Raw genomic sequence first — 23,218 nt, 5'->3', positions numbered from 1 at the left:
TTTTTAAAGATTTGTTGTTGGTGTTTTTTTTTTTTAAGATTTATTTATTTTATTTATGGGAATACACTGTAGCTGTCTTCAGACACACCAGAAGAGGGCACCAGATCCCATTACAGATGGTTGTGAGCTACTATGTGGTTGCTGGAATTTGAACTCAGGACCGCTGAAAGAGCAGTCACTCACTGCTCTTAACTGCTGAGTCATCTCTTTAGCCCTAAAGATTTGTTTTTATTTTACACGTATGAGTGTTTTGCATGCATGTAGGTCTGTGTATCACATGTATAAAGTACCCTTGGAGGCCAGAAAAGAGTACTGGACACTCATGGATGGTTGTGAGCTGCCATGTGGGTGTTGGAAACTAAACCTAGGTCCCTCTGCAAGAGCAGGAGCCATGCTTTTAACAGCTGAGCCAGCTCTTCAGCCTCTCTGGGTTAGGATTTAATTTCAGTGGCTCAGTTTTTGGATCTCAATTAACAGGTCTGATTTAGTTTCTATCTGGTTCATTTTTGGAAACAGGCACTTAGAAAAATCACTGTTGATGACTTATATCTTAAGAAAGCTGTCTTTTATGAACACGTAGTATGTTTATACATCATCAATTCCTGGAAATAGAATGAGAATCCTGGAGTTTCTAGTTGAGGGGATTTGCGGTTCAGAGAACTGACTTAGCAACAGGAGATTCTGAGGGACAGAGATTTCTCACCACCAGGCATGGAACTAGAGGAGAAAAGTAGGTTCCGGGGGAACTTGCAATCCGCTAACAACGCTAGCCAAATGGATGGGCTCAAAAGGAAGGCTCCTCAGAGAGTGCAGAGTCGGGCTACACATGTGGATTTAACTACCAGGCTCACTCTGCACAAAGGGCCCAGGGAAAGTCAGGGTCTCGGATGATGCTGTACCAACTGTCCTACCTTTCACAGGCATCTTCCAACCTTACGTTGTATGTGGTGTGTATGTGTGTGTGCATGCACGCACGTGCACATTTCATCTTTTCTATGCAATTCATTTCTTTAGATTGTATTTCAAGAGGGGAATGAACATTTCATGTGTTAGAATTCCCCCCCTCTGTACTAAGTTAATTATATGGTGCTAAAACATGAGGCATATTTTTCTAATAAAACCAACTCCTAAGAAGATAGGAATTAACAGTCTACAATCATTTGAAGTCACCTCTAACACCAAAAGAGAGTGGCATTAACATTTTGAACATGATGGAAGAGCAAGGGTGTTGGGGACAGCATACCATGACAGGGACTGCCCGCAGCAGGCCGGGATGGAGACATCTCAGTAGCTCGCAGCAGCTCTTTGTAAAAAACAGTTGTTCCCATTTCTCCTAACCTTAGCCCTGGACAATGGCTATATAGATTTCATTTGTGCATGACTGGTTTTCAGTTGGCCTTGGTGTGCATAATTATTCTATTATATCTGACTATTTCTTCCTCCTTCTGCTGTGGTGGATTCTGTAAAACTACATATTCCTTGATGTAATGATTCTTAAACAATTAAAAATTGAGGCATGGGGCACAGCACAGCACAGCACAGTCCTAATGGCCCAGGCACACACTGTGTGTTCTCATCTTGGAAACAATGTAATAACTGCACAATGGTAGTTCCAGATTAATGCTTGACTTGCAAAGAAAGTTTGAAGAAATTAGAAAATGAAATACAGCCAACTCTGGAACCCCAAGAAAAGAAAAAACTATTGAAATTATGAAATAAGTTTTGCACAATATTTAAGAGTGGTTCCTGGATAAGCAAGTATAGAATATGTAAAATCTTATCCTAGTAAAACTAAGTCAAACACTGGGACTCTTAGGAGAGTCATCGTGTGCAATGTGCAGAAGCAGAAAGCTAGCGGAACTACTGAGTTAAGGGTTAACTTGATTCTTTCTGGCCACTGCCTGGCAGCTTTGCCCAGGCCATTTATCATTAGAGCTTCACAAGAAAATGCAAGTAGCTGGCCTCGGTGCTCTGAGCCCTGAAGTATAATAAGTTAAAGTTTAAATAGTGATAAGTTTGCAGTTATTATTATTTTGGCTACAGGCCTGGCAATAGGGGAAGCTTGAAACTCTGGGAACAACTGTAATTCTTGATTCTTTGTGGGACGGGGTTATTCTTTTGAATTTGATTTCGCAACAATTATACAATGTCTTTTTTCCCTGCCTGCCTCTGGAGTATCAGTGAAAGACTAGGGCGAGAGAAAGGCTAGAAAGGCAGTGAGAAAGCAAGTGGAGAGAGTGAGAGAGCGTGAGAAGAGCATGTGAAGAGGGAGTGAAGAGAGAAGGTGAGGTGTGTATGGAGAGTGTGCGTGTGAGAGAGAGGAGTGTGTGAGACAGTGAAAGGGGAACACACAGAGGTGTGTAGGAGTGTGAGAGTTCGAGAAAAGTACACAGGAGAATGCAGAGTGTGTGCAGCCTCAAGCTGCGAGCGAATGAGCGAGAAAGAGAGGAGAGAGAGAAAGAGAGGAGAGAGAGAGAGAGAGAGAGAGAGAGAGAGAGAGAGAGAGAGAGAGAGACTTTAAGCCTTGAAAAACTGCCTGTCAGTTTGTACCTGAAAAGTAGCCTGTGTCTATTTTTTATGTACCTTCCAGATATCCCTGCTTCCAGTTGGGAGCTGCAATCCCATGTTGAGGCTGGACCCCAATACAAGGGTAGGCTATATGGATCTGTTCTAAACTGTTTGTTAGGATTCTGTATCATGTATTGGTTCACGTATGCATTTATGGCTCCCAAATGACCTGCATGTAAGCCATAGAAAAAGGCCTGCAGGTAACTGATACAGACAGTGAAGAAGAACCTAGAGTGAGAGATGAGAGTAGAAAGCAAGATTCCAGATGAGTACCAGTGTCACCTGGGAAGCCCTACTGCAGCCTTATTCCTTCAGAACTCTGGGACGGGCCCCGTGATGAGCTTTAATAAACTTTAGTGGACTCTGACGTGAGTGCACTAAGATATCAGATCCCCTGGAAACCCGGGAGCCCAGGGGCTCTGCAGTTTACAGATTGATGTGTGAACCCCTGTGTCATTATAAATGATAAGACACTATGTATTCCTGACTCTCACTTTTCTCAGTGATAGGAGCTGGAGAGAGAGCTCAGCAGCAAAGGGTACTAGGGTCTGGGTGCATTTCCCAGTACCCACATGGCGGCTCATAGCTATTTGTAACTCCAGTTCCAGGAAATCTGACTCCCCTCTTCTGACTTCTGGTACACATACATGCCTGCAGGCAAAACACTCATATACATAAGATGATTCTACATTTTTATTTTGAAAAATAGAGTAATAGTTCTCTTGTAAATAGTTCTCTTATAAAGCTGTGGTAAAAACATAATGGAGAAAATTCTGATTTATATATGTATCTATCCATTCTATTATATATATATATAATTTTTTTTTGAGGCACGGTCTCTCTCTATAGTTCTGGCTGTCCTGGAACTCACTATACAGACCAGGCTGACTTCACAGAGATCCACCTGCCTCTGCCTCTCAAGTACCTATAGGCCTTGTTCTATGGCTTATGTGTACATACATATATTAATTATGCATATAGGTAATATGCATAATTATGTTTAATCTCATGTATAGGAGTGAACGCATATATACTATGTATACAGCTCATGGAGGCCAAAAGAGGGTGTTGATACTCTAGAACTAGGGTACAGATGGTTGTGTGCAGCAATATGGGCTCTGGAAAGAGAATCCAGGTCCTCTGGAAGAGCAGCCAGTGTTCTTAACCACTGAGCCATCTCTCCAACCCTTGTACCCATTTTAATAGTGGTAGATATTCTTTAAAAGGACTCTTTCTTGTTAAAAGTACAATTTCAGTCAATGTATAAAAATCCTCATGAGAACAAACTTAAAGAAAAGAATAAATTGGTTGAATCGATTTGATTAGTACAGGAATAGTGAAAGTTGTAGAGGAGTTTTAGTTCACTAACATGGCTGCTCTGGCAAGGGATCACATCCAAAAACCTTCTAGGTCTCTGGTGATCAGGAGAGAATGACGCATCGTTAATCCCTCTGTCTGGAATACAGACATGCCCTTAGTACACACCTTTAATCTCAAACAATGAAATTAGTTTGTAGAAGGAAGCAGTCATGTTTGAAAGTGACATCTCACTGAGGGACAGAGAAAATGACAAACAAATAAACAAACAGAATGAGTCAGAGATAGGATATGCCCAACTCTCATGAGAAGAGACAGGAAAGAGATGGCTTAAAACATCTCTTAAGTGCAGGGTTGGGGGGGGGGGAGAGAGAGAGAGAGAGAGAGAGAGAGAGAGAGAGAGCAATTTTACCAGAACAGTTACATATGATGACATGTGCTGAGTTTTTTTTCGTAAACAAATGTTTTAACTCATTAGCATTTTCTAGAGATGAGGGTGAACAGCCTAAGGTCACGGTCACAGCCGGCATCTTAGGACGATTAGCGGGATGACACAATATTTGGCTGTTCCTTGTCGTGTGGCTGGAGGCAGGACAGCAGCACAGGAGCACAAGAATCATGCAAGGTTAAGCCACTCATCTCTTGACCCTTTGTCTGCTTTACCCAGATACTCAGTAAACCGCCTCACACAGAGCGAATTCTTAGTGTTTGCTAAGACAGACTCTTAAAACTTAGGTCAACTGTCAAAATAATCTTAACAGCAAGCACTGAAGGCCATCTTACTCAGTACTGTGGGGATCCATGATGGACGTCAGGGTCCCCAGGCGCTCCTCCAGAGTGTTAATCCTGTATCTCATGTAGAAGGTGGAGATGATCAGGGCACAGACACTAGAGGGGGGCAAAGAGAGATTTCCGTTATGTTCATGGCTAGGAACTGATGTTTAAAAACAATGAACTTGGAGCCACTTTTCCATTCATGGACATTTTCAGAAAGAACTAAATAAAGGATTTAGAGACTTTAATATGGTCTAAGTTGAAGGGCTGGAGAGATGGCTCAGCAGTTGAGAGCATTTGCTGCTCTTTCAGAGGACCTGAGTTCGAGTTCGATTCCTGGCTCCCACAGGGTGGCTCAGACTCCTGAAAGTCCAGATCCAGCGGATCCAATGCCTTCTTCTGGCCTCCATGGGCCCCAGGCGTGCCTGTGGTACACACACACACACACACACACACACGGAAGGCAAAACATCCAAATAAAATTAAAAATGGGGACATTTTAAAAAATTCACTTAAGAAAGAAAACAAGTTGATGCTTGTTATAAAACTTCACAGCAAGAAGACTTAAAATCCGGTCACACAAGTTTCTCAAAGTGCAGAAACATGACTGTTCTTATAGGATTGTCCGAGGCCAGACTCAAGCTGGATGTCTAAGCCAAAGCTCCCATCCTTCTTAGTGTTCTCTTCCAGAGGCCTGGGCAAGAGTGGTAAACCTTGTTCCCTGGAGACTCACAAATCCCCTGCTTTAATGGGGACCAGACAGCCATATCTACTTCCCTAGGGTATGAGAGCCACCCTAGAACTGTGGCTATTCTCTGAAAGGCAAATGGTTATAGACTGGAAGCTGATGAAAAGTTAAAAATGTCTGTGTCTAAATTGTCACTAAGATGGATGGTATCTTGTGGAAATGAACGATGTCTTGGCTTCTGTTCAGAAGAAGCTGAACAGACAGAAAAATAAACAAGCAGAACAAAGATGTGTCGGAAGTTACTGACTGTTGCTCAGAACCTAGTTCTTTGGTTGATTCAGCACAATTGTCGTAAAAAGCAGCCTAAGCTTAAGGGGGGAGGGGTGGGTGCGGTGGGCGGGGTGGGGTGGGGTGGAGAATGTCCAAAAGGGGAACAGAAATCGCCAAGAAAAATATGTGGGTCATGTCAGGACAAGTGGGATATGCAGTGACTCTTGACAACAAGGAGAGATTATTCATTGCAAAATAGGATCATTTACAGAAACTACACACGTCTACTTACATAATTGCATAGACTATCAGGATGTGATGGAGAGTCGGGCACTTCCGAGACTCCATTTTATGTAAAATTCCAATAGTTTCTGATTGACCTGTTGAATGGAAACCAAAAGAGCAATAATTTAGCGCCCCTGCATACTTCTTTCTTTTAGCAATATTTCAGCAGGGAAGAGGTATTTGAGGTGGGCTTATTCCCAGGTGGAGGGGAAAATATTACTAGAAGCCTCCTTGTTGATATTTTAACCAGTAGGTTCATTTTTTTCCTCAGGTTATTTTTATCTAATAATATATATTTGAGTATTTCTTGTTTCTGCCAAGTATTGGGGTCAGTGGAACAATGTAACATCATCCAACTACTACTACTACTGTTATTGTTGTTGTTAATAAATAAGATACAAGTCAGTAACTTGAGTTTTATCACCAACTTTTGGTTTATAATCTCAGAAGAACACAGCAACTTCCATTTGTGACCTCCGGCAAAGCCCAGAACTAGGTACTACTTTACTGAATAAAAAGTGGGATTTAACATGCAAAGACAATGTGGTGAATTGAAGAGGTATGGCTCCATAGACTCATGGTTTTGAACGCCTGGCCCATGGGCAAAGGCCACTACTAGGAGGCGTGACTTTGTTGGAGTGGGTGTGGCCTTACTGGAGGAAGTACGTTAGTGTTGGGGCTGACTTTGAGGTCTCCTATGCTCAAGCTCCACCCACTGTGAACACAGTCTCCTTCTGCTGCCTGTGGACCATGATGTAGAACTCTCGGCTCCTCCAGCACCATGCCTGCCTGCATGCTGCCATGCTTCCCACCATGATGTTAATGGACTAAACCTCTGAAACTGTAAGCAGTTCTTAATTAAATATTGTCCTTTCTAAGAGTTGCCTTGGTCATGATGTCTCTATAGCAATGAAACCCTAATTAAGGCAGACCAACAATAGGAAGGAAGGGACCATGAGAGGCAACTGTATCGTGAAACACTGGGGCTCTTTCCATGTTATCACCCCATCATTAACCTCTTTCCTCACCATGGGCAGGCAGGATCTTGGCTTTTCCATCAGGTGCTCTGCTCCCGTGGGCATCTGTCCGAGGTGGTTTTGTTTCTCCCTTTGTGACATTCAGAACTGTCTGAGATTCGGTCACGTGGAAGTCTGTCATGAATAGGAGGCAAGGTCATTTTGGTCCCTGATACATTTAAAACTCATAGGATAAGGTACAAAACCCGTGACTTCTTCATTGGCATAGTGGCTATGATATGGATCTCCCGTGAGTGGCATGTGGTGCCTGGAGACTGAAACCCAAAGTTCACGAGAAAATGATGCAAGGACGCTGGGTTGGCATCCACAGACACACAATGTGTTCTCTACTCATACTGTTATTATTACCAGAATAGGTGAGAAACCTCTCTTGGCCACCCTAGCATGTCAGCTAAGCCATGGTTCTCAACCTTCCTAATGCTACGTCCCTTTAATACAGTTCCTCATGTGGTGACCTCCAACCATAAAAGTATCTTCATTGCTACTTTTTTTATACACAAACATACATACAGACATAAAAATTGTATAAAACACAGTTATAACTGTAATTTTGCCACTGTTACAGATCAGAATGGAAATATCTGTTTTTTGATGGCAACCCCTGTAAAAGGGTTGTTTGACCTCTAAAGGGATTACTTCCCACAGATCGAGAACCACTGACCTAAGAGATGTCTGTTAAATAGGGGCGAAGGAGATGGATTGCCACGGAGGCAATTCCTTTTCTTAGGAACCCTTTCCCAAGATTTGCTTTCCAACTATTAACTGGGAAAAGAAGGGTGGGTCTTGTTTTCGTTTTGTTGAGTGAGAGTGAGGGGAGGGTGTTTTATGGGGCATAAAACGTTTATCAAGACACGACTTCCCCGGACCTCGGGAGTTCTCAGATTCCGGAGTCTGGGATCCTGAGCTGCTGTATCCTTCCAAGTCTTGCCTTCGTTGTCGAACCACTCCGTCCAGGTCTGAGAATTCATCATTGAAATCCTGAGGGGAGACAGTGAGAGGAGGAAACAGGCAAGACTTGATAAATGCTAGTCCTTTCCCTTAGTGCTGACCCATAAGATATGGAAATGAAGCATGGGTCACCCCACATCACAGGACTTTCCTAACCCAGGAGTCTCTGGTGACAGAAACTGAGAACCTTCTACATGGTTAGAATTCTGTTAGCGAACAGCACACAGCTTGTTTGATACAAACATCTCGAGAGAGCATTGGATGGCTGGCAACAGAAACTGCTTAGTGTGAGGCAGAGATGTCTCAGCAGACAGAGGCAGATAGCGTGAGAGAAGACTGGATAGACAGCTCAAGTGTAAGTTCAAATATGTATGAAAAAAATTGTAGCAAATTATAATTTTTTTAAAAAAATGATATTGGACACAGGAAAGGAAAAGAAGTGCTAGAAAATTAAGACTGAGAAAAGAAAGCTGTAGCCTTTTAAAGTAGATCTGACCAGGTCATCAGTACAGAGGGCAGGAAGCAGACAGGAGTAAAGGACACAGGCAGAGAAAGGTGCTTTAATTTGTATTCCGCTGGCTTCCCTGAAGTGCTTAAGACCTAAGGAGATGCGCGGTGTTCCCAGCTGGCCCTGGCAAAGGCCGAATTAGACTGAGTTCTTAACAAGTTAGCTGCCAACAGAGAAAGGACCCTTCTGGTAAACAAATGAGCAAGTTGTGTGCTTGAGTTTGCTGGTTTTGGGCCATTTCAACATTCATTCGACTCCTTACAATGATTGATAGGGGGAAAAAAGTTGGAAATTTGATTGGCTGATACTTATTTATTTATTTATTCCGAGGCACGATCTCCAACTATCTCAGGCTGGCCCCAAAGCCTCAGTGTAGATGACCTTTAACCTTAGACTCTCCTGTCTCCACTTCAGAGGTGTGTGCCACCATGCCAGGTTTGTTTGGTCCTGGGGATGGAACCCAGGGCTTTGTGCACACTGAGCCAGCACTCTACCAGCTGAGTGAAATGCCAGTCTGAAAAGTGAAAAATGTCAGCGTCTTCCACTTAATAATGATTTACTGGGGGCTGGAGAGGTGGCTCAGTGGTTAAAAGCACTGGCTGCTCTTAACTGAAGGACTTGGGTTCGATTCCCATCACCCACAATTGTCTGTAATTCCAGGAGATCTGATACCCTTACTCAGCCATACATGTAGGCAGAACACCAATACACATAAAATAAAAAAAATTATTAAAAAAATAATGATCTTCTAAATGCTTATCGAGTATGGGGGTATGCGAATGCAGCCACATGGCGAGGCTAGCATTTCACTGGATGGAAGAAGTGGCTCAGAGTGTAAGGAACTTCCCTTAGGAGAGACTCCAGTGGGGTAGCCTCAGATCAGAAACCATGTTTGTCGTTACGTGTGCATTCTGCACTGCTACCCTGCCCCCGCCCCCAGTGCTACAGAGCCTTATGATGGGTTTCCTGGGATCAAATCTATCCTAACTGGAGAAGCCTCAGTAAACGCAATCATGTAGTACACAGCCTTCTGTGTTTGACTTTGGGTCTGTCACAATGACTTAAGGTCCACCTGTGTGGTAGCATGTGTCAGCCCTTCATTCTCTTTTTATGACGTTACTTTTAATATTCCATTTGGATACTAAGTTGAAAATATCCCATGCATTAGATGAAGGACTTCAGGGTTTTCTCCTGATTTGGGGCATTTGTGAAAAATTCTGCTATAAACATTCTTTTTTTGTTTTGAGACAAGGCTTCGCTATGTAGTTCTAGTTTAGCCTTAAATTCAATGTGTAGCCCAGTCTGGCCTAAAATTCAGAGCAATCCTCTTGCCTCAGCTCCCCAAGTACTGGAATTATAGGTGTGTTCCACCAAACCCAGATAAACCCTCTTGTTTGAGTTTTTACGTGAGGATATTTTAATTATACTAGTTCTTCAAAATGCAAAAGGAGATCCATAGATGTTGAAACTATGGGCTTGTGATTGACTCAAGGCAAATTTGACCAACAATCTGTGTGTGGGTCAAGCTTTAATAGATGGCTCAGCGGTTAAGAGCACTGATTGCTCTTTCGAAGGTCCTGAGTTCAAATCCCAGCAACCACATGGTGGCTCACAACCATCCATAATGAGATCTGACGTCCTCTTCTGGTGCATCTGAAGACAGCTACAGTGTACTTAGATATAATAATAAATAAATCTTAAAAAAAGAAAAGAAAAACAAAATTCCATTATAGGTACACACTGTACACAAATGAAATATGCCACTGGAGGTTTTCCTTGCGGTCTACAAAGTCCAGGGCAATCATAGTCTCTCTACCTGCCACCTGGTCATAACAGCTCTGCCTAGCGATTTCTGAGTTTGCCTTATCTTTTCTAAGCTAAAGTCTCTGAAGGTGAGAATTAGTTTTAACTTTTCCTGGGTTTTGATAGTGTTATCAGTATAGTGCCCTGAACAGACCTTTGTGAGCTGAGTCATGGCCTGCCTCAAAAAGAGACTCTCGTTAAAGGAGCACTGATGCCTGCTACGTAGCTTAGGAGAGACTGGTTAGCTAGTGTGCACGAGGCTCTGGGTTTGACTCCCCCAACACCGCACACAAAAAACTGACAAGGACACAAAGCGATATCTTATGTTCCTCCAATCTCACGATCACATTTCTTCTTTGTGTAGAACAACCCTTAGATTACTAGAAAAAGAGTTAGAGGCCTCTGTTGGTTCCTCTGCTTCTGGAGAGACAAGCTGTGCTCTGCACCTGTCCCTCCACTACTCTGGTCATGAGTTCTTCCCAAGCCCTGGCTGTGTGGTGTGAGCACATGTAGCCATGGCTCCATCCTTGGCTTGTGCATCTTGATCATCATTTAAGCTGAGAGACCAGATCTTGAGTTCAAACTCCGTGTTAGTGAACCTGACCTAAGGTTGAACTCTCTAGCACCAGTTTTCGGGTGACTCCCCAACACACCTGAGCCTCCAGGTGATAAGCCTGCCTGCCCCCTGGCACTTACTTCACTGCCTAACAAGCTGGAGCAAGACAGAAGTGAAGTTTATGGTTTGGTTCTCAGCCCCAGCAAGTTATTTTAAAGGCCATAACAATCCCCCAATCAGATGTGTGCCAGGCTAGAAACCCTCTTGCTTGCTTGCTATTTCCTATAAAGCCTTGTCCCGCCGAGAGATCGGGGCTTCTCCTTCCTGTCCTTCCGCTTCAGAGAAGGTGGGGTGGCCCAAGCTTGAACTTGACTAAAGACCCGACTGCAACTGTGTCAGAGCCAGCTCCTTGGTGGTCTTTTGGGGCTCGGAACAAGGGCACAACAAGGTGACTTACCAGAGGCAGAGACGAAGGGCGATCTGCCCGGAAACTGTTTTCAGCAGAAGATGGGTTGGGACTGTTACCAACACTTGTGTTCTGAAATCAGGCATAAAATGAAAACCCAGATCAGCTACAGACCTTAAGCAATACCGAGGAAAGGCAGCACAGGAGTCTGACGTCATACGCACCTCTAAGTGTCCGCACACAGATTTTATCAGTTTGTAGGTTGAGTCTCTGGACAGCAAGGAAACGAATATGTACTGGAAAATAAGATGGGGCCAAGAGGTCAAGAAATACCAGTCATGTAGTTTTTGTATTTTCTTGTAATTTTTTTTTCAATTATGTTTAGTGTGTGACACATGCATGCACATGATGCGGTGTCCCTGCGGAAATCAGAGGATAACCCTTTCCATGATATGGTTCTTGAGGACTGACCCTCAGGTCATCAGAGTGTGAAGCACATAAATGCCTTTGCCGGCTGAGCATCCTTCCCCACCCTCACCCCCCAGCTTTTATATTTTCTAATGATAAAGACCGTTGCTTTAACTATAACCTCAGTTTTTTCATCTGAACACTCAAAGTTTACTTCATTTCTTAAATAAAATAAATATATTTCCTTATGTGTCTTTTATCTTTTCTTTCTTTTGAGGCAGGGTATCATGTGGCCCAGGCTGGCATCAAGCTCGCTATGTAGCCAGAGATGACCTTGAGCTCTTGACAGTTCTGCCTCCACTCCCAAGGGCAGAGATGATGGTTGTGTACCACCATGCCCAGTTTATGTGATATTGGGGATGGAATCCAGGGGTTTATGCTGCTAGGCAAGCACTACCATCTGAGCCACATCGCCGGCTCCTCATATCCCGCTTATTATAGTAAGAAGACCCCCCAAATTCAACTTAAGCACAATAAAAAATGGAGCAAAATGAGGGCTCCCAAAGGATGACATGGGTGTCCCTTAAGAACACGAATGGAACGGGACAGGGCACCAAGGCCAGGCTCTGATGCTAGCTGGGACCCCAAAGTATCCTCCCCTCTCCAGCATTTTGTGATTCCAGGAGGAGGCCTGCTTTCTCTGCTCTGACCTGGATTTCCTAGCAGTTATAATAGGGCTGCTTTTTTTTCATGTCACTTCCAGGTTCTTCCCTGTACTAATATATGGAGCCCCGCCCCCCAGATGCTTGTGAGTTATGGTAAAAAACAATACAAAACCAAACCAAAAATCAAAGCTAGACAAATACTTTGGAAATAAACAACATACGGAAAGGTTTAACTTCTGTGCAAATGGTACATCTACTGGATCTAAAAAACTTTTGGCTTTCTCCACCTGTGTGTCACGGAATCCTCTCAGACCTCCTTTTCATGAGTTTGAATGATCCCTCTCATTTGCCACCGAGACAGTGATGCAGTCTCCAAGTCAGCACCACTGCACTGCAGAGTAGTGAGCACCGCGCACTCCGGCACGGGGCAGGTCTGAGTGCACAGTTCAGCCCCGACACTTACTGAGGGATAATGGGAAACTGCTTAAGCATGCTTCCCCTGTGGGGTGCATACTAATAAATTATAAACATAAAGAAAGCACTTGATGTATACCTGGCAAAGAGTAAGAGCTTGATAGCTATTAGTATTTAAAAAATAGCATGTTAACTCACACTTTCTAGTTTATCTATCTATCTATCTATCTGTCTATCTGTCTATCTGTCTATCTGTCTATCTGTCTATCTGTCTATCTGTCTGTCTGTCTGTCTGTCTGTCTGTCTGTCTGTCTATGTAGTCTGGGCTGGCTTCAGGCCTAATTCTCTTGAATTAGCTCCCATGTACAGAGATCACAGGTTCTGGCACACTTGGCCAGAACAACTGTGACTGTTTCTTCTCAGCTGTACTCAGCTACCTAGCATGGTTAGAAGTTTAAGGTGGCTGTCATTCTTTCACAAAAACAGCAGGTGAAACAAATGTCGAAATGGAAATGGTTCTGGGTGTGTATGCTCAGGGTAGCCCGGTTCAGGAGTTACTCCAGCACCTTGGCAAATAGAGGCTCTGTGTGTGTGTGTGTGTGTGTGTGTGTGTGTGTGTGTGTGTGTGTGTATAGGCCTGTCTGTAACCTACCCCCCCCCCCAACCTCTGTAGTCCTAATCTATATTTAGATCAGACTAGCCTTGAACTCACAGAGAAGTCTGCCTTTGTCTCCTAAGTGCTAGGATTAAAAGTGTCTACCAGCACACCTGGCCTTAAACTTAGTTTTATCTGTTATTATTAGTGCATGCATGTGTGCATGTATACATGTGTGATGTATGTGTGCACATATGAGTGCTATAGTGCACACATGTACGGGTCAAATCACAACGTTTGGTACTTAGTTCTCTTTTCCTACTGGAGGATCTGGCAACTGGATGCTAGTTGTTCTAGGCATCACAGTTAGCGCTTTTATCCACTGTGCCATCTTGCCAGGCCCCTGGGGATTTCTTTTAATGAATAAAGTTCTTACTGGTCTCAACTGGACAGTGAGAGAAGCAGTATTTTTAGCACACAGTAGGTTTCGTGCATTGGGCATACTTCTCAGAGTTGTCCTACACACAACCCATACTTAATGTTGTTTGCCCTCTGTGTTGTTCCTGTAAATTTGCTATTGAAATGCATTAAATTATAGCGACAACAATAATAACAACAACAACCAAACCTCAAAAGAACAAAAGCAGCAAGAAGGGACAGGAAAACAACGACAGGCAGAGCACAGGAGGTCCCGAACTGCTGCACTCACCCTGTCTGTGACCGTCGCGATGATCAGGGCGTTTGGCACCAGAAGGGCAGTTTTGGTTTTCTTGATCAAGGTTACCGAGAAAGCTGGAATGGAGATCTGAAACAGAACCATCAAGTCAACAGCAGCTCAGAGTTTATACACAGCACATCTAAGCTACACCTGGCTAAGGGAGCCACCAGCTGGTAAGCTCTCCGGGATGCGTGCAGAACAGGGGATCTGGGAGTGAGGGGAACATATCACTGAACTGTCCTGACTGGGATTTCCACAGCTACCGGACACAGCTGGGAAGCTCTAGATGTGTAACAGAACACAGCGTTTACACTGATGTTCACGCACCCTGGCTCAGAGCTCCATGGAAACCCGGTGCTTACAGCATCTACTCTGGACTCAGTTCCCGGGTTGAGCACATGTGGATGGGAAAACATGCTGGACAGAAAGTCTTACTCCTGAATCCAGCCTTGTAACTACTTACATGGCCTTCTCAGCCTGACAGGCTCTCCACACAAAGCTTCTGCATGCTGGTTTGTAAGTACCAACAGCCTTCATTATCAATACTTAGATGGTTGGGTTAAATAAGGTGAGGTTTGAAGGACATTCAGTTGTGAATGAAAACATTTACCAAATTCCTCACTCGTCTCATGATACCAGAATGCTCAACATTAAAAAAAAAATTATGTTCACTTCTGGCTCAAATAAAAAATAGCAACAGATTCAGCGGTTAAGAGCACTGACTGCTCTTCTAGAGGTCCTGAGTTCAATTCCCAGCAAACACATGGTGGCTCACAACCATCTGTAATGGGATCCGATGCCCTCTTCTGGAGTGTCTGAAGACAGCTACAGTGTACTCATATAAATAACATAAATAAATAAATCCTTTAAAAAATGTGCAACAGAAGTATCATTAGTTCTTCTTTATCAGGTGAGATGGTCATTTAGTTATGAGGATCCTTTAAGGCTTAGACATCAGATCATGAAATTTATTTGGAAAGATACTTGGCTCATTCAAGATCCTGTACATCAGAACATAGAAACCTTGGAATGGGACCTGCTCTGACCCTACTCGTTCATTTCCTCTCATATGATCTGCTATAGGAATATATCAGATGACAAAGAAAACAGTGACCACCACTGTTTGGCTTCACTGCAAACCTCCAAACAGTCTCACATACATGGTTTAAAAAAATGATGTGACCCCCTGCATGGGTACACATGCTTATTGAAAATGCGTTATTATTTTTAAAGCTTCATGCATTCTAAAAGAGGTCAGTGGGGGGAAGGGAGGATTGCACTGCTTCTGTAAGCTTAAAGGAATGAAATAAGCATTTAATTTTTAATATGCATTCACATTTGGGTCTGTGAGCCGGGTTAGCCTCTGCTGAGGTTGAGTTCCAGGAAGGAAGACCGAATAATGAGCGGCTAATCTCACTTAGATACTTTTTTTCTAAAAGCTATTGTTTTAGAGACATTTTCAAGGGCAGGAAAGAATTTTAAGGCTGTGATAACCTTGGAAAAAAGAACTTGGGATTGGCTAAGAAAATGATGAGACCAGAAATGAGTCCAAATCAGTTTCTGAGCAGTGACACAAACACACAGTGAAATACAAGGAGCCGTGCATTTAGGCTTTCCCGAAACACAAAAGACCCAGGAGGAATATTAATCATCTATTCTGTGACTATAACATATAATGGAATAACTCGTAAAATGAAGATAAAGTGGGCTTTTGGTGAGACTAGAAGGGATGTGTGTTAATTTTACCAGCAACTGAAAATACCCCTGGCTAAAGTTCCTCATTCAAGTAAGGTGAAGCCAGTACCCTGTTTTCAGGAAAGGGGTTCAGAAAGGTCCCCCGAGAGCAACCTGGAAGTCATTAGTTTACAGTACATCATGCTGGAGTGAGGTCTGTTGACCCACAAGGGAATCCTGTAAGATTTCTGAAGCCCAAATCTCTTCTGACACCATCTTTGGGGTGGAAAGAAGGCAAGCCACAGTGGTTCTTATTCTGTCTCCTGCTAATTTATGACTAGATGTAGCTCATACAAAAGAAACCCAAGTGTGTCCATGAATTTTAAAACTCATTTTACCTTTTTTTTTTTTTAATCATTGAAGTAGGAGCAGCATTTTCAAACTACCACCAACTCACTAAACTAGCTTGTAGCTCACTTGCTGCCTTTGTAACTTACAAGTTATTAAAAAAGAAAAAACCCTTTGTTCAGAATGTCTTTAGTCCTTTCTTTAGTGTCACTGTTTTGAGTCCTTTAGTCTGCTTAGAGACACAGACTCCTTCTGAATTTATTTATTATTTATTTATTTATTTTATTAGGTATTTTCCTCATTTGCATTTCCAATGCTATTCCAAAAGTCCCCCATACCCTCCCCCCAACTCCCCTACCCACTCACTCCCCCTTTTTGGCCCTGGCGTTCCCCTGTACTGGGGCATATAAAGTTTGCAAGTCCAATGGGCCTCTCTTTCCAGTGATGGCCTCCTTCTGAATTTAGAACTGTGTTTATCCCACTGAGAAGCAGGACCTGATCCCCTCTGGAACCGATGGCTTCCTGCTTGTAATCCTGACGTCTAGCATTATGGTGGAATACTACCCTGCAGTGCATTAATTTAGAGACTGCCTAAGAATAGTGTAGAATAAGCTTATAGAAATAGCAACATGGCGGGAGCTGCCCTCCAGAGCTAACATCAGCACATTAGAGAATATCCTTTATGTTTGTTGAATGGTTCTTATAGGATTACCAGTGGCTTTAGGGAGAATGTTTAGATATAGTGTAATTACTTCAAAGAGTTCATAACTGGCTATTTCACAGGAATGAAAACTGCTTTTTCATAATCTCCAGGCAGAGTAACAGAAAACTCACGGAGGCTATGCAAAGCCAGAAAGTAGTTCTCAGACCTCTGGGTGCCTGAATGAACTGGGCTATGAAACCGTAGTTCATTGGCAAGGATTGCCTTTTCCTTCTCTGTGTGACAGCTTCAGACAGCGGAGCCTGGGGAAGCTGCCACTTCCTCTGTCACTGAGTCTATTCTCAAGCTCTGGGTGTCCCATGGCTCAGCTCAAAACCGTGTAAAAGAGACCTAAAGGTGGCCACACCAGGGAACATTTAAGGTCATAAGGGTCTGACTTCCTCAGACAAAGCCTTTTGCACACTTGGGCTCCAGCTTCCTTGTGCTGGTGAGGATCAGACACTCAAACCTGTAGTCCTTGTAATTGCTATGGATACAGCGAGATATGGATAATTTTTAAAAGTTTCTTTTGGGGGAGAGGGTAGGTTGTTCAAAGCAGAGTCATATATAGTAGGTTATATATGGAAGTCACTTATAGCCTAGCCTGCCGTCAAATTCATGGCAGCCCTCTCATTAGGATTGTAGGGCTGAGCCACCATGCCCAGCTATGTGTTTTGGTTGTTAATGAATGCCTTTGAAACTGACTAGGGCATATTTCCCAGAAACACATAGGAACGACTTCGGTGTCTCTGATGGCAGGTGGGTAAAAGGGATGCAGGCCGAAGGGTAGGAGAAACACAAGGCGATGTGCGTGCATAAGGAAAGGAGCGAGCCAGCGCTGTCTGGAGGGGTGCGGAGGGGAAGGAAGCCCACATCATCTGGAGGCATTTAGAGAAGTCATATTTGGAAGCACAACTAAGGAAACTCTATATAAAGTCAGACTCATGATGGAAACATTTGTAAATATAGTTAATTTTAAAGCAGTTTCTATTTACGATATGTAAAGAATACGGTTAATTCTAAACACACCGACCTTAGTGTCTTTTCCAAAGACCTTGGAATGAAAACAAATCCAGTTTTCCGACACAAAGAGCTTTCCTTGGTACAGAATTTCTTTCTGAAGAGCACAGGTAAAGCCTAAGAGACAGAGAGGTAGAACAGCCCGATTTAGAATCTCAGCAAACCACCATTATTCCCATGATTTCTATTTCAAATAAACATTTGCCTTTATCTTGGTCACTAAATATACCCTCCTCCAAAGTTCCATTGTTAGTGACCGAGAGAGGCAAGCGTCTTCAGCACCAGCGCAACCTCAAATGGTCTGGTTTTGCTGTTGTTATTTTGTTTGCTTTTCCCCTAAAACTTCTAAAAAAGAAAAGCTTAGCATGGTCAGAGATGGCCCTGCCCACCATCTTTGTGATACTGACTATGCAAGGCCCCCAAACATGTGCTTGGTAAGTTTGGGTGAAAAGCATGCCCAGAAGTGTGTCTGCCATCTTTTTTTCTTCCTCCTCCTCCTTCTTTTAAAAGATTTATTTATTCATTGTACATGGGTACACACTGTAGCTGTACAGATGGTTGTGAGCCTTCATCTGGTTGTTGGGAATTGAATCTAGGACCTGTGCTCGCTCCGGTCAACCCCGCTTGCTCAGTTCCTACTGGCTCTGGCTCAAAGATTTATTATTATAAATAAGCACACTGTAGCTGTCTTCAGATGCACCAGAAGAGGGCGTCAGATATCATTACAGGTGGTTGTGAGCCGCCATGTAGTTGCTGGGGTTTGAACTCAGGACTTTGGGAAGAGCAGTCAGTGCTCTTACCCACTGAGCCATCTCTCCAGTCCATCCTTTTTTTTTCTTTTCTTTAATTATGACCTTAAAATGAACATGCTCAGACACATACCCACCTCCAAAAAATGATTTCCTGTTTAAGTATTATTTCCCAGAATAAAAGCCTAGCTTCCTTTCCCTTCTTTTGAGGGGGACATTGCTTTGGAAATAACTCCTGTGCTCTTTATCCACTGCATGTAAAAAAATGTTAATCATATTTTTACTTTCTTGTCTGTACATGTTTTTGTACTTACAGATATATGTGAATGTACTACATTTGCCTGCACTATCACCTCTTATTTTATTATTTTATCTACTTTTTTTTTAAAATAAGATATTGCTGTGCAGCCCAGGCTAGCCTGGAATTCAAGATTTAGACCCGGGTGGCCTTGGAACTTGACATCTTCCTTCTCTAGTCTCTTGAGTGTTAGGCTCAGAGGCACATACTGCCCGGCCCAGCTCCAGAGTCATCTTTAGTAGAATAAAGCGAGGCGGGGGGGCGCGTCTCAGATGTGTTTTCAATTCAAAGTCTTAGAGACTTAGAATAAGAGTAAAAATGGGAGGCCAAGTCTACCACTGCCCCCTAGAAACCAAGCATGATGTTTTAGAAACCTCTCCAATCGGCAATCGGGTGTCACTTGCGTGTAAAGATGAACGCTCTTCCCAGGAACCTAGTGACTCACTGAGGATGGTCTCACTTGAGGGAAGATGGTAGGAACCAACCTCTTGACTTAGCAAGTATACACGCAGAGAGGCTAGAGTTGTGGGTCTCGTGATGAGCCACATGCTGAGCTGTCATGCTGGGAAGCAGCTTGGGTGTGCCCATGGTGCTCTGCTCCGCATAGCACAGGCGTGACTACTTCTGTACACTGGGAACTGTGCTCTCGTTTAGCCTCCTGTGGCAGCCTTTCCTGCCCGAGGCTGGTTGTCCCAAATCTCAGGATGACTCACTCACAAACATTACAGCATGAATGGAAATGGCAAGGGGACCTTTGGGGAACGTTCCTGGATGACTCCGTATCACGAGGGCTGGCTATTCCTTCTACCTTAATGCTCTAAGGTCTCAGGGAAGGGTTAGTGCAGCTGACATTACTGTCATGACGTGACCTATAACTTCCAGAAACTTTTTTCTTGGTTACCCAGTCCTTGAAATGTCCTTTCCTTCTTCCATATTTCTTAGACAACTCAAAAGACAAAACAAAACAAAACAAATCCCAAAAGGCTTTTTAAAATATTATTTTTAAGTGTATGCATGTTTGGCCTACATGTATGTCTGTGCACCATGTTCATGCCTAGGGCCCTCAGAGGCCAAAAGAGGGCATTGGCTCCTTGGGACTGGAGTTACAGACAGTTGTGAGATGCCGTGTGAATGCTAGGAATTAAACCCAGGTACTGTCGAGCCTCGTCTCCAGCTCCCTTAGCCAGCCTTTTAAATATGCATCTAAAAAAGAAAACAATTAAGCAGGTTTAAATGAAATAGGACTTACTTTGCCTCAGTGGCTCCTCAGTTGGGACATCCAGGAATAACTTGTGAAAGTGCATGTTCGCCTTGTACTGCAGAAGGAACACAAGCATTGACACTGTTGATAATTTCTCAACCATCACACGTTTTAACCCGAGTTTAAACCAACTAATTTTCCAATTCGACCCTTCAGTGAGACACAGGGGACTCAGAGCCACCTAGGTTCATGGACCAACCCAATTAACACCTTGTTGGGTGGCCAGCTGAGCACCTCACAGGGCAAAGGTACTCCTAATAAGGCAGGAGATGACAGCGAAGGACTCTGGCCAGGGAATGTGCCAATGACACACACCTAGGCCATGGTGGGAAAGTTCAGGGCTTAGAAGCTTTGCACTCATGTTACCCTGAACTTGAAGTCTTTGGCTCTACTTTGCCGTGGTATGTGGTCGTGCCCTCAGCATTTCACTTCCCCGGGGCCTCGGTTCCTTTGTTCTGTGCCTGACATCAAAAGAATTCCCTGCCTTAGAGGGATGCCTCCAGGCTTACATTGAGGTAGGACACTGGGAGACAACTTTGTGGAAGACATTGTCCCACCACGTAGGACATCGTGTAGCCACTGTTACTATTTGCTCATGACGTCAGAGGCAGAAGAGCAGGACATAACACTCCAGGGCCCAAGGGCCTGAAGGACTGTAATTGTCTTTATTGCAAATTGCACCTGTCCCCACTACTATGGAGATAACAGGACAATGTTTACCACAAGCATCATCTCCACCCTAACCCCAAGTATCCAAGGATAGGACATTGTATATCAGGGATACCGAGGAGCATGGCCGTACAGTGACTGAGGTCCCTTAGTGACAGAAAGATCTGCCTCTAGAATGCTTCTGAGAAAATACGTGATAAGACAGTGGTTCTCAATGTCCTTAATGCTGAGACCCTTTAACAAAGTTCCCCATGTTGCGGTGATCCCCATCATAAAATTGTTTTTGTTGCTATTCCATAGCTATAAATTTGCAACTGTTAAGAATCTCGATGCAAATATCTGATATGGAGGATGTCTGACATACGACCCTAGCAAAATGGTCATTCAACCCCCAAAGGGACCGAGACCCACAGGTTGAGAACGACTGTTATAAGAAGTCTGGAAAGCAGGCCTTTGATGGTGTGCTATCTGAACCAGCAGAGCTCTCGACAGCAAAACTAGCCCTTCTGCTGGCATGAAGAAAATCTATGGATCAGGTCATCAAGATGGCAGATGGCTCCGACAAGTTGGCTGTTTAACAGACAAACATCTTATGTAGAGTGAATTATTAATGCATGTTGCCTTCCATGTATGTTTGTGGCATCAGAGTTCTGGAATTTTTTTCCTATGACAATTCCCATTCTGGTCCTCTATCCTAGAAGACTTGAATTTGTATGTCTTCAAGTCTGCATCAGGTGTTGAAAGTTATATGTCTTGTAGGAGGTTGGGGTGGGGGCCTCCCAGAGTTTTTCGTCTTAATAGTTACAGATAGCATTGACTGCACATTTAATTTCAAATATTCCAGGATAGCTGTTCATCTATCTATAGATCTTAGAAACTTGGCCCTCGGATAACCCTGAACTTGAAGTCTTTGGCTCTATCTATAATGCTGGCTATTAGGAAACCTGAAGGTGGGAGGACCCCATGTTCAAAGCCAGCCTGGGCTATATTGGGAAGCCATGGAGAGAGAGAGTGTGTGTGTGTGTGACAGAGAGAGAGAGAGAGAGAGAGGGAGAGAGAGAGAGAGAGAGAGAGAGAGAGAGAGAGAGAGAGAAAGGTTAAATATAATATCTGACACTTGACTAGCCCCTAAGGAAGAGTGAAAAAAAAAACGACCTTTATAAGACACACACCTTACAGCTGTTAGGACAGCTGCAGAAATTAAAACAACTTAAATTTCATTCCTATGCCAACTGTTCTGTTTGGTTCTTAGAAGGCACATATTCGTGTATTTAGGGGAGATGTGAACAACAACAACCACAACAAACTTCAGAAAACTGGGTCAAGGGTTTTGCTCAGTTGTAGAGTGTGTGCTTGGCACAAGGGAGGACTTGGGCTCAACTCAAAGCAACAAACCCCCAAATAAACCCCGAATGCCCACAAGCCGGCTCCAGTAAAGATGATGCCCAACACAGACCTGGATTCTGTTGCCTCTCTGCGCGTATTTAGCACAGGGCAGATGTGACTCCTGACAATCAGGTGTGACCTGCGTATTCATAGGCCTTGCTTCTCTGCGTGCTGGGTACCTGATGCGACTCTATTATCGTGAGTGGATGCCACACTCCCCATGTTTGTTCTGTGAGATGTCAGACAAGCACGTGACTGTCAGCCCCAGTTCCACAGCCAAGCACTGTGTCTCTCCATGTGTGCTGATGGGTCAGCTGTGGAATCGAATAGGCTGGAGGAACAGTGTTCATCTGTCCTTCCACATATTCTAAACCCCTTGTTTCCTTTGGCCCTGGTTAGTAGAAAGCTGCATTTCTGGATTCCTTTGGCTGGGCTACCCTCAGAGTCAATACACACTGCCGTCCCTCATTACCTGACTAGACGATGAAGACTTTTTTCTTTCGGTCTTAGAGTCAGTCTTGCTTTCAGTTTTACAGTCATTCTTATCACTCAACAAACTGGAACCATCAAAACTGGATTTTGACCTGGGGAAATAAAACCCACGGAGATTATGCAAGGAACAGTTTATGCTGCTCATGATAAATCCTCCATGTCACGAGAAAGCGTGACACTCATTTGTCTCTTCTAGATCCTGACCAGTGCTCGCTACACTCTGGGCGCATTTGCGAACTGCGTGATCAGGATGATCGCAGTGGGCCATCGTGATGAACTGCAGAAAGGGCATTCGAGATTCGAGGATAATTCTAGCAGCTCAAAAGTGTTTTAATCAACAGAAAGAGGAGTCCTTGAGTTCCATTATCAAATAAAACTACAGCTGTAGCTCAATCAGACAATATTTATTTTGTTTCGCAACCATTAATATTTAATAAGAATTAACTGAGAGAGGCTTTGTGCTAAAGGTCTTAGGCACACAAGACAGTCTATCTTTAGGGAGCTTGTAGGCACATGCATCAAGTCTCCCCCCTCCACCCTTTCTTTTCGTTAAAGGCAGCGCAAGCTGGGTGTGGTAGTGCCTGTCTGTAATCCTAGCCCATGGGAGGTTGAGGCATGAGGCCTTGTATGAACTTCATTTTGCATTGGCCTTCTGGTCCTG

General features: G+C 43.7%; 1 protein-coding gene across 3 annotated transcripts in view; it reads right to left on the bottom strand.

Moving 5' to 3' along the window:
- The window catches only part of Gramd3 (GRAM domain containing 3), a 116,308-nt gene that overhangs the window by 7,125 nt on the left and 85,965 nt on the right, over positions 1–23,218 (bottom strand). For all 3 annotated transcript variants that reach the window (XM_011246800.1, NM_001360917.1, NM_026240.2), the window contains exons 3-12: positions 22,538–22,649; positions 19,999–20,065; positions 17,716–17,819; positions 13,952–14,047; positions 11,385–11,456; positions 11,212–11,292; positions 7,806–7,917; positions 6,931–7,053; positions 5,910–5,997; positions 4,669–4,773 (exon numbers count right to left, since the gene is read on the bottom strand). In XM_011246800.1, coding sequence (XP_011245102.1) covers positions 4,669–4,773; positions 5,910–5,997; positions 6,931–7,053; positions 7,806–7,917; positions 11,212–11,292; positions 11,385–11,456; positions 13,952–14,047; positions 17,716–17,819; positions 19,999–20,065; positions 22,538–22,649 — 960 coding nt within the window. The remainder of the gene's footprint in view (positions 1–4,668; positions 4,774–5,909; positions 5,998–6,930; positions 7,054–7,805; positions 7,918–11,211; positions 11,293–11,384; positions 11,457–13,951; positions 14,048–17,715; positions 17,820–19,998; positions 20,066–22,537; positions 22,650–23,218) is intronic.

This window comes from Mus musculus, chromosome 18, assembly GCF_000001635.26.
Source record: "Mus musculus strain C57BL/6J chromosome 18, GRCm38.p6 C57BL/6J".
NCBI lineage: Eukaryota > Metazoa > Chordata > Mammalia > Rodentia > Muridae > Mus > Mus musculus.
This window is presented reverse-complemented; position numbering and strand designations above follow the sequence as displayed.